Below are 12124 nucleotides of genomic sequence, written 5' to 3' on the forward strand. Positions count from 1 at the left end.
GAGTTCAATCAACCCTCTCTGGGGGTAGACAAGCCTGTATCCCCCACTGTGGGGGCAGGCAGGACTCTAACAGGGAGTTGGAAAGGCCAGGGGTCTCCCTTGGCCAGGACCCTTCCGGAGGGGCTCCTAAGCTGCTCCCTGCCCCCCATCAGGGACCCAGGGCAAGGGCAGTGGGAAGGGCTCCTCTTCAGCCTCCTCCATAGCTGGGGATGGCAAGGGCACCACCCCCACACCTAAACCACCAGCACCTGAGGGGACCAGGTGAGCTATACCAGCCAGCACACCCACTCAGCCTGTCCCTGGCCCTAGCCCTGGCCCCACCAAGGTGGCCTCCCAGCAGGGGAACCACAGCTACACACAGGCGGCTACAGGACAACCTGCAGCTGTCGGGCCCAGACCCTCCACCACTGGCCCTTTCAGCTCGGGTGGCAGGGCCCCCTTTTCGGCACTCACCCAGAGGCATGGGGTAAAATATCAACTAGCCAAACAGGAGAACCTGCACTTTGAGACGTGGGTGCAGGCCCTAGTTCAAGTGGTAGGGGCCCCCAAGATCGTGGTGGCCTCCCGCTTTCATGGCAAGGGTTTTTTTTTTCCCTTGCCTTGGTGGCTGCTGCACAAAATGCGGCGGAGAGTGGGCTCATGGTGGAGGATGAGTACAACCCTCTCAAGTCCCTAGAAGAGTTGGGGACCTGGGTGGTCCTCAGCTCCGTCCCGCTCTATATCCCTAATTGGGCCTTGCTTCCCCAACTGGGCCCTGCTCCGCCAGCTCCAAACCTTGGGGAGGGTTAGTTCCACAGTGGTGGCCCTCTCACTAGGGTGCTGAGACCCTGGCCTCTGCCACGTGTGCTCTTTCTGCTACAAGGTCATGATCCAGCTGGTGGTAGGGGCGCAACTGGAGGTCAAGGGGTGCCTTGTGAATAACAACTCTGTCAACACATTTCTCTTTTATTGGATCTGGAAGCAGAGCCTTTCCAATTAACACACCTGAAGAACAAAATGGTTCAGGGATCAAAATCCAGCTGCCAAAATGTTTTCCAGTTCTGATAGTTTATTAGAAATTGGTTTCCAACTGACTTAGACTAAGCAATTAAAGTCTTTATCATGGAAATCATCTTGTATGCAGTATAACTTTAATTGGATGAACTTTTTTTGAACTCAGAATACTTATGTGAGTAAATGATGAGTTTGAAGCAGAATTAAATAATGTGGCATGTATGGTCTTACCTGAGGTGAAAATGAGATTTTGTAAGAATTACTTAACATTTTAAGTTCTGAACAAGCATGGGGACCTCATTTTAAAGAGGTCTGTATACCTATAGGTGTGTAAAAGTATGCATTATTTATTGATGTTAGTTTGAATTATTTTTTTTTATAACGAAGATACTGCAGTCTGCATGCATTCTGTATCTGTATCGTGCCTGCCCCAAAATAGGCTCACAGTCCTAGCCATAATAAATACATCTAGTGGTCCTAATTGAAGTTTTCATGGTGTGTCACTGACAGAAGGTTAGTACTTGTTCTCCCAATCAGTTTGAAGTTGAATGGATTGCTTCAAGCTCTTGTTCAAAAAAAAAAAAAGGGATTGCTAATACACTATTTTATAAATTCTAATATTATAAAAGCCTAGGTCTGTCTGTCCATAATGCTTTATTCACACTCTGATGAGCTGTTTCAGCAGCCAATCAGAGTGCTCTACACAGACAGAGACAGATGGCAGGGCACCACCATTACAGTGGGTACTGAGGGGCCAGAGGGGAGGGGGCAGGGAACAAGGGAGGGGAGGGGAGCAGAAAGGGAAGGGAAGGGGGGTTACCAGTGGCTGTGACCCACTGCAGCAGGAGGAAGCGGGGCAACAGCCCCAGTCCTGGCCCAAAGTTGTGGAGGGAGGTGGGGAGCAGCCTGACCTGGCCTGAAGGGGAAGAGTGGGGAACAGCCCAGGCCCTGGCCCAGAGCAGTGGGGGAAGGCAGGGAGTGGCCCCGGTCCTGGCCCCAGCCTAAAGCGGCAGGAGGAGGCAGGGAGCGGCCACCACCTTGGCCTGAAGTGATGGGGAAGAGGCAGGGAGCAGCCCTGGCCCAAAGTGACAGGGAGATGGGGAGAGCAGCCCTAGCCCTAGCTTGAAGTGGCGGGCGGAGGTGGGGAATGGCTCAGGCCCTGGCCTGAGGCGGTAGGGTCTGGACACAGGCCTCTGTCCCTGCCTCCCCCGCCATCATTCTTGAGAGGCAGTTTGCTAGTGGTTTAATAATTAGGGTGACTCTATGTTACCCCCCCACTGCAGCAGGGGGAAGGGGGGCAACAGTCCCAGCCCTAGCCCAAAGTCATGGAAGGAGGTGGGGAGCAGCCTGACCTGGCCTGAAGGGGAAGAGGGGCAGTTTGGCTAGGACAGTTCTGGATTCTGTAGCCCCATTCTGGCCAGTTGGTCAAAAGTCCCAGAACAGAATTCAGCAGGAAGGCAGAGTGGTATAGTGTGCCCCACAGGCAGACACTACTGCTGTTGTGTGGGAGCAAGGTGGACAGATGGTCACAATATCTGCGGTCCCTGCATTCCTTGCTCCTGCACAGCAGCAGCAGTGTGTATCTGCCCATCTGCCTGCTGTACCATGCTGTTCTGCGTCCCTACTGAACTCCAGCTGGGGACTATGACCAACCACTAGGACTGGCCTATCTAATCCAGGAGTGTCCCGGCCATACCAGGGATGTATAGTCACCCTATTAATAATCCATATCTTTACTTCCTTCCTTTTTGCTTCCCTTGCATATGCAGCTCTGCATATGCAGTACAGCACTGCTAAAGTATACAATATTCTAGTATATGCTGCAGGTGCAATTATTTTGAAAATCTCTTCCAGCACAATTTCCTTCCTGCTTTGTTAATGTGGTAAAGTAAGTATGTTACTGAGCCTAATGCGATACCACAGAAGAGAGCATGGGGAGAGAAAGCTTTCAGAAGCTAGAGACCTTTGGATGGATTCTGAAATTACAATTCTGAGTCAGTGGACAAGCAAAGCAAGATACAATTGAGACAATTTACTCAAAACTAGATTTATTTAAAAAAAAAAGTTGAATGCATAGCACTCATCCAGATTCCATTGTTGTGGACATTTTGCATTTATGTGCATCATTTTAAATGCTGCCATAAAACACACATTTGGTTCTCTCAGTAAGAACATGTAGTGTATTTATTCAATGAACACTGGTAAAGCCCTTTAAGTAATATATTGAAAATGTTCAGTGTACACTACTTTCTCCATATATCATGAAGCTGCAGCATCAAGAGAAATTTAGATTAAATAAATAAAAAGTAACCAAACAAACAGTACGTAGTGGATGCTTTTAACGTTAAGCCTAATGGCTTAAAATACAGTCAAATAAAAATACCCTATTGTCTGTAGACTTTGCAGAGCTAACTGAACAATCCCCCATATAAATTCCAGTGTTAAAGTACTAGCTATCTTTTGTGTGTTAAATACCTATGGGATAGATTTGCTAATACTTCCCCCCACACACACACACACACACCAAAAAAAAAAATCTATATTGCTGTATTACATGTAAAGATGATGATGATTTAGCCAATACAAGGATTTTACTGGCTTTGCTACAGATGTCTGCTGTTATTTCAAGTCATGGTCCATTACAAAACTGTACATTCATAGTTTTAGAGGTAGTTAGCACATTGAAGACTTGAATATAGCACTGAATAAAGTGAAACCTGAACATGCAAAAGTGTTTCTTTTGGACACATTTCTTATCTCAATCTAACATTTCAGGTGGTTGGAAGTTTCTACTCCCTAAGCCTCAAAAGTAGGGACAACTTCGAAGAAGAAATGAAAGGAAAGGGTTACATTTTGAGGTAACCACCAGACCATAGACTGTGCTTACGTGGATGTGCATTTTCTAGCATAAAGCAGAGGAGCTTAATCTTCCTCATTTTGATCCCCTCAGTCCCACAAAAACCAATCAAACAAACAAAAAGGCCTAACCACCCTGAAGCAGGACGTGTGTATTAAAATAACTCCAAATACAGAGGATTCCTTCTCCTCAAAAATAAAGGATAAGTTCTTGCAGCACTTTTTGGTTCAGCTCCTGGTAGAGCATCAGAACAAGCGCAGCCATCCTCTTTAACTACTGAGTATTCTAGAAAGTCCCCCTCTCCCCTGATAAATATCTTTCCCTTGAAACTGATATCATATATGCCTCCCCACTTCCCACCCCCACAAGAACCATTCAGAATACTTGGGGTTTCACAGATCATATAGGCTTGGCCTCATTTCTGCCATGTAAATCATAAATTTAAGTGCTACAAGTAAGGGGGAAAAACCATAAACACACCCAAAATATTTGTCAGTATGGCTCCATTAATCAATTCCTTTTCCCCATATCAGATTGTGGTGAGAATCAGCTACCACCTTTTATGAAAGAAGAGTATATTAATGGGAAAAGTTCTCTCACCATCACCTTCATCCCCTTGCTGAAGAAATGAAACTTCCTACTCTGGCTACCTACACCATAAAAGATAATACATAGTTGTCTGAACTGCAGTTAAGTGCCCTCCGTGTTACATAGCAGTTCACTCTGCAATATGGGTTTGACTCAACATGAGGAATACAGAGACTACTCTTCAATTCGGATCTTCTGTATTGCAGAAGAATGAGCTATTCCAGTAATACCTGAGAATATATTCTCCCTTCTCCCCTGAGCTTGGCATGCAGTACTGGATTCCTGTATGTATTTATCTGCACCTTTTCCTGTATAAGTTGAGATTTATAGACTGTTGAACTAAAGGATACTTTTATATTGGTCATATTAATAAAACTATATATAATCAGAATGACTACCATATTAGTTGTTACAGAATTAGTATCTTAAGTTTAAACTGAACTACACATTTCCACAGTTATTTGATAACGCACTTTAGGGAGGCAGAAAGTAGTTTGGACTAAAATAACATTTTTTAAACACATATATGCCTTTGGTATGATGATCTGTAGATGTCCTGAAGGAAAGGTTACCTTAAATTATACTCAGTTAAAAATGTAGACAACAGCAGCACAGAATCTATGAGTCGATAATTCCCTGAGTTAGTGTGAAAGTGTTACTCCAAACATGAAATGAAAAAAAAGGTAGAGTAGAATATTTGTCCTGCGAGGCACAAAGTGTAAAAGCTAACTAAAAAAAGTCAGTTAACTTGAGTGCCTTACACAGTAAAGCATACATCTAATGAGTGAGCAAAAACAAGAACAAAGAGTAAGTTGCATTACTGATTTAGTCAAGAGAAGTTTCTCTCTGTAGGCCTCATTTCCAGGGAAGCCTGGCATCCACCACTCTTAAGTTTGAATTTACTCAAAGTAAATCTTAATACTATATGGCAGTAATCAATATGGCCTCTTCAAAAATAATACTGCACGTCTCCCTCATTAAAAGGAGAGCCTCTGGTCAATCCACAGCTATATTTTTTAAATTTGGGTGGATGAATGGTAGGGGGGAGCACAGAGTGCAGTGGAGGGCCAGAAATATTAGCTTATTACCATGTACATACATTCCTTTTTGAAGGCATGCTGCATGCTTATTCTTTGCACGGTCTGAATTGAGCTAATGCATTTCAGTGCTTGGTTGCCATTCCAGTTGCTTTCTTTCTGGAGAAAAAAAAAAGTACTACTTTTATTCAGATTGTTGCTGTTGCTCTCAGACTTAGAGGCTTTATGGGGGGGGCAGGAAGGAGACAGGGGAAAGGGGTAAGAGGGAGAAGGAAAAAAGAGACTAACTTAATTTGTACTCATCACCTTTCAAAGCAGGGAGTAATACAAGGATAATGTCCATTGATCTGGTAACTCCGGTTGTAGGATACACTGATACATGGCTTTACTTCTATTGGAACAGCTAGTGACATACCAGTACCAGTCTGCATGTGACCTCGGGCCTGAACAGTGGACTGCAAGGCAGCAGGACAAGTCTGCAGTGGATAAGATGATGTATGACTAGTTGACATAATTTGCTGACAGGTTTGCTGTTGTGATGTTGGATGGTGATACTGTAATGGAGTTTGATGTGCTTGGAGATACTGTGGTATTTGCTGTGGAACATGAGTCTCCTGTGGAGCTGGGGTTTGAAAAACACTGTGTTGCGCAGACTGGGCATGTTGTCCCTTTTGCTTGTTTGCTTCTTTTACATCATTATCATGTGCACTAGAAGACAAATATAAAGCAATAATGTTTTAGCCTGACTTACAGTTTTAGGACCATTCTAACAAACTGTAAAGCTAACCAATTTGAAATCTTACACCAAAACAATTCATCTACAACATTAAGATTAGTATTTGCATTTAAGATTGGAGGAAACTTTTTTATTGGATTTAAACACATCAGGGCAGAAATCTTCACTACTGTAGTCTACTAATATGCTAGTGTTTGAGAAGCAGAAAGTGAAATAGTTTCTTCTCTTCAAGCTATGAACCACAAAGCAGAAATCTGATAGTTTTGGAAAATAACAGCTTTGCTTTTATAATTATCATTTACCTAAGGATCTTTAGGCACTTTAAGCAATACAAACAACATTCCATAAAGTATAGGCTAATGTAATTTTCTCCTTTCCTCAGCAAGTCAACACTTAAACTCTACATCTGGCTGTGTCATATTCCTTTAGATTCACACCTGCTTGCTGACTCCCTCTTTTCAGTTCTTCTACTGAAGTCAGAAGTATATGACTTGTATATCTCAGTTAATGGTGTAATTTAGCCATGAGTTTCAATTTTTTTTCTGCACAGGTGAGAAGATTGACATTTCAGGTGGCTGTTGTGCTCCTATAAATGGTATTCTGATTAGCAATTCATTATTCAGAGAAAATGGTGTACAGCTAATTATGAGGTGTTGCTAATTTGTTTTGGATGCATTGTAGGGAAGAACTCACAGCAGCTCCTCAGATTTTCCAAAAAATGTGTTAACTATTTTTCCTCTTCTGAATAACACTCCTGTAATGCCACAACATTTGATTTTTGTATGCCTGCCTATTTACTGTGTACACTATACTAGACCACCAAAGGAGACAATTATGAGGTGGAGTGTTAGTCTGTATGGAAGAACACTCAGTTTCTCTTCAAGTCTAAATTTAGCCGTTTCTGTGCTTCTTAAGCACTAACTAGTTTGGACCTGGGTGGAAGTACACCTCAGTACAGGGTAAGTGATGCCAGTAAGCCTAGATCATCTAGAACAGTGGTCTTCAAACTGAGGTATACAGCACTTTGCCAAGGGATACATACCTACATCTTTAAGAACAGTTATGGAGCTTGCACTTGGTCAATGTGTGGCAAGTAATGGCACAGCTGCATATTGACACTGCTCTGGTATAGGGGGTATGAGCACCAGTATCTTGCAGGTAAAGGTCTATATGGTTTGAAAACCACCCATCTAGAGCAATGGAAATGACTGTGTAGCACTTTTACAGCAGCATTTAATCCTATCGTCCCTTTGAATCCCATGTGCAGGAATCTGATATGTAAGTGACAACAGCCTGCCACATCTTTCGATTTGTGGCTAAATGCAAGTTTCCCCTCTTAGTGGTGGGTCTGACTATCTGTAGCACGCTCCATTAGAAACTTCCAGATTGCAGGCCTTTTGAGTAAGTGGGAACTCCCAGGCTGCCTGTCCCATTCACTGGATAAGTATTGAATTCTAGGTGTGTTGGCTTTTTTTTTTTTTTTTTTTTTTTTAAAAAGATGCCTGCTTTCAGAGTTTCAATAGAGATGCAAAGCTTATACTAGAGTGAGGCCTTTGTCCATGTATTTTATTTGCTAGAAACTTGGTGAGTTAGATTTTTTTTTAAATCAGGGGCTTTGCTTTGGTTGAGGTGCTACACTTAATTCTAAGTACTTTTGGAACCAATGCGACAAAACTGCTAGTAAGCCAATGGGTTTTTTTGGGCTAGTGGTGCAATCTATACATACTTTTAAATACAGCTATCCTTTAAATGCACAGTAGGTTGAGAAAGAAGTTTTTAAAAATGAGAAGCCAGTATAAAGCTTACATTAATAGTCGTTCAATACATGGCACCAGGAAGTCCCAGGAGTATGCAGTAAGTCGATGCAGTCGAGTTGGCCATGTTGGAGACAGACGCAAAATGATTCTTGAAGCAGCCACACATGCAGTAGCAACTAAAGAAGGGGCATAATTTAAGAATGCATGATCTGGGGGTGGGGTAGGAGACAAAAGATTTAGGTAAGTTAGAGACAAATATTATCCAAAAACTAGAGAGGCATTAACCACATCATGCAACGCACCTTGTAAGGATACTTCCAAAAAGTAGTCTGCATATTTTGCCATGTATAACTTAGTCTTCTCTAAGCAAACCATTGGCCAACCATCATGGAGATCTGTCTCATGAACAGCAATAGAAAGGTAATAGTCGATGAAATGAGCAGCAGTTGGGAGGCACAAGTTCCACTGAAATGTTTCTAGCAACAATAGTTCCATATGTAGCAAGTTCTGTTTTGTTAATACTAGATTCATGTTAGTCATACAGCCCAAGCTGTTCAGCTGTTCAAGTTTAGGAACGCTGTCTTCCTTTTCTTCAAATTTACCTTTGGGCATGGAGAAAAGGAGAAAAAAAATTAGAAATATAAAGCAAACTCCACTTGCTGTCTAAACTGAAATATGACAGGAATAAACATGTCAAACACCTCCACTCCTTACATAAACAAAGCTCAAGGGGAGTTTGGCCTGAAGTGAAAGAAAAGAGTCCTGTTATAAAGTGTTAAGCTTTAGCAGATAATAGTCAGACATCCTGCAGGATATTATGTGGTGCCATGCTTCCTGTTGTCTCTCACGGGTCCTTATGAGGGGTTTGTTGCAAAGAACGAATACATCCAGACTAGATCACAGCATCAAGGATACTTTAGGAATAGCTAAATAAATAATGGCTAAACAAATAATTCTAAAAGCTGCCAGTCATTAGTGACATACTATTAAGACTTTTTCTGAGTATTCAAGAACAAGTTTCAGTCTTTGGATTTTTTTTTAAATGCAAGTATTTCTTTGAAAATCTTCCAGTTTTTAAATTTAGTAACTGACTTAAGGAAATGTCAGTAACGTGCATCTGGAAATGCACATTGCACCAGTTATATAATTTTCCCCAACACTCCCTCCTTTTAAAAGTTATCAGTAACTCCATCCCATCCCAGATTTTGACTCATCACACTTATATTTGGCTATCTGCTCCACTGCCTCTGTTTTATTGCAGAATCATTCTTACTTTTTCACTCAATGGTTGAAGTTATGTTGTATTAGTAATTAAGTGTTTTTCAGGGGTCTTTGAATGTTCAGTGGACCGAGTCCTCTATTCTCCCCTCAGCAATTGCAGGTATTCATCCAATGAAGACATTTTGTTTATTTGCTGAAACTTTCAGAGAATTCTCTGAATTTACATAATCATCTTTCTACAACTGCTATAAACTTAAGAAGATATATTACACCACAATGAATTCCACTTATTCTACTATTAATGAAAAGATGTTTGACCCATACAACTTGACTGTACTTGAGCTCACCCCAAAATGTCATCGTAACCTTTTGTAGATGAACTTACATACACTACTTTCCATTAAACCAAATACTTTAAAATGTTTGTGAAAGTTGCTAGGCAGCTGTTGTGAAAGACTGGGGAGAAAGGGGAGGAAATGGGCACTTTTTACTTTTTCCAGTATTTAATCTGTCAACCTCGAAATGACAGGTGGCCTTTAAAAAGAAAGTGCTTATAATTCCATATTTAACTGTAGTTAAAGAATCCTCAATTAATTTTTTTTATATATAAAGTCTGAACAGTCATTGTAGACTTCTGTGTCTACTTCTTTCAAGTCCAACAACAGTTGGAACAAGGGGCTAAAGAAAGGTCCAGTTATTGAGACAAATTCAGCAATGTCCATATAGCCCTTTATCTTCTACATACATTTACTTTCTAAATCTGCTCTATACCAGATGATCCTTCTATTTGGTACCAGAACCTGTTAGTTCAGTCAGTCAAATTTGGTTGCATACTCACTTGCTAAAAGTAAGCAGGAAAGAGCAACGACATGCAGCTGTTGAATGGATATATCATAGCGATCCATAAAGAGGTCCAATAGGTAAACAGCAAGATGTCGTGCTGCAGGACAAAGTCTGAAACGATTGCTCACAATGGCAATCAGGTCTGCAAAATATCTTCTCAGATGTAACTGGGGAGATTGGCCTTTGTAGGAGGGCAGCTTCAGTTCCTAGATGGAGAGCAGTGTGTAGTTTTAATACAGCCACCATTACCATTATTTTGCAAATAAATTGGAAAAAAAGTGTCATCAAGAAAAGATTAATCCTGTTTTTATAAATGAATTGGAGGCAGATTTTAGGAATCCCCATCAGTTTCAACATTTCTGTCCAGAGCAGAACTGTGCTCTTCCTTGAAGCTACTTGTATAGTGATCTGAACAACACCTATGAGAGGAGTAGCTATGTGGTAGGCCCACTAAATCTCTCTCACTTGGCCCAACACTTAAAGACAAATGATCTGAATAGAAAACTCGCTCTGAAGAGCAAAAGGTTGCAAGGACAGAGGCGTTAACTGCTAGGGGTGTGTCCTCTACTCTGCAGAGCTAATTTCCAGACAAAAACAGCCAAACCACCACAGCTGACCCCCAACCCCATCATGAACGAACTGAGAGGAAGCACCAGATTCTGGAGTTCAGGTCAGGTAGGGTTTTATAGGAAAATAGTTAAAACTTCTTGGAAGGTGCTTGCTGTGTGACACTTAAAATGGAAATTTTCAGAACGTGACTGCGAATTGAAAATAAATGGTGGCGTTTAATTTTTTAAACCACGTTTTAGTAACTTTTCCCCTTTGTAAGTAAAATTTATTACATTAGTTACTGTTCTTGTACATAAGCCCATATATGCGCACTGCTTTCATGAGCAGGCCTTCACAAATCACCAAAAAACAAGACAATGCAGCCACATTTTTTACTAGGTTAAAGTCATTGTAAGCTCACTTACAACTCTGGGGATACGGTGACAGTCTTATCATTATCAAAAAGCAGTGCCTTTAAAATAGTGGCATAATTCAGCTCACAGCTAAAACAATGTTAACAGGATTGCCTAAGCATTTTATTTGGGACAGCAAACCCCTTTACAACATGTACATACTTCTTCCGAGTATATTGGCACCTTTCACACAGCCTGAACTGGGAACTTTTAACACATTCAAACAAGAGGATCTAGTACAACATGGCCCCCTGTGGTTTTGAAGGGCGAAGATGGGGAAAAACCTGGTCCATCTAACGTGTGCTCAGGATTAACTTCCGATAGTCCAGATATTACACATCTCTCAGCTGCTCTGCTGCAGCCAAGGCTTTTCATGCAGTCTTCAATTACCCCGACTTGAAGCTGGCACAGTGCTCTGCCCTGGAGAGCAGGTTTGGAAGTGTCACAAGCGCATTTTCAATTTACAGAGAACAACTTTCCCTCATCGTAGCCTGCCTCCACAGGGAGTTTGCAGAAAGGCAAGGAAGTGGCTACTAGGGCTGGCACCACTGGCCCCTCCTCAGCAGTGTCCAAGGAGCCAGCCTGCTCCCATCAGGTTCTGAGCAGCGACTCCTTTGTGATGAGAGTTTTCCCCTCGCCGGCAGGTGGTTACTTGACCGGGGTGGGGGATCCTCCCACAGCCCCGGGTACCCTCCTCCCGGCAGCGCTGGCCCCGAGCTCGGAGGAGTTTGCAACTCCCCGCCCGCAAAGCGGGCGAACGGTCTGTCTAGGGAGGACGCCTGTATGCTGGGCACCCCTCCCCGCGGGCCGGGAAAGCAGGGCCACCCCCCACGCCCCTCTGCAGTGACCCGCCCCGGGACCAGCCCTTCCCGCGCCGAGCATCAGGTGGCCGGAGCCCTGGCAGGGCGGCCGTGGGCTACCTTGTAGCGGAGCGCTTGGTGGATGTCGGCAGCCAGCTGTTCTTTCCACCACTGCGTCTCCAGCTCCATGGGACAGGCCGGGCTCTGGGCGCGCGGCGGCTGCCGAAGCCTGCGCGAGAGGACGAGGAGGAGGAAGCAGCTGGCGTGGGGCCGGGTAGATCCTGCCCTACCCGCCCCGCCCCGCCGCCGGCCACAAGCTCGCTCGTACGG

The 12124-nt window shown here is 43.2% G+C and overlaps 1 protein-coding gene across 4 annotated transcripts; it reads right to left on the reverse strand.

Annotated features, from left to right (window-relative positions):
* Nucleotides 1-3024: 3024 nt before the first annotated feature.
* CCNJ (cyclin J) lies at nucleotides 3025-12089 on the reverse strand. 4 transcript variants are annotated; one of them, XM_019502654.1, is made up of 6 exons: nucleotides 11915-12089; nucleotides 10028-10238; nucleotides 8271-8570; nucleotides 8018-8144; nucleotides 5782-6183; nucleotides 3025-5634 (listed from the first exon to the last, which is right to left on the reverse strand). In XM_019502654.1, exons 1-6 carry the CDS (start codon nucleotides 11981-11983, stop codon nucleotides 5601-5603), a joined length of 1143 nt encoding a protein of 380 aa, XP_019358199.1. In that variant the 5' UTR covers nucleotides 11984-12089; the 3' UTR covers nucleotides 3025-5600. The 4 variants fall into 4 exon arrangements, with proteins under 4 accessions (XP_019358199.1, XP_019358196.1, XP_019358200.1 ...); XM_019502651.1 differs by having other exon boundaries at nucleotides 8018-8177; nucleotides 11915-12087; XM_019502655.1 differs by having other exon boundaries at nucleotides 3025-6183; nucleotides 11915-12088.
* Between the last annotated feature and the right edge of the window lie 35 nt (nucleotides 12090-12124).

Source organism: Gavialis gangeticus, unplaced genomic scaffold (assembly GCF_001723915.1).
Source record: "Gavialis gangeticus isolate Ggan-Ray unplaced genomic scaffold, GavGan_comp1, whole genome shotgun sequence".
NCBI classification, from domain to species: Eukaryota; Metazoa; Chordata; order Crocodylia; family Gavialidae; genus Gavialis; species Gavialis gangeticus.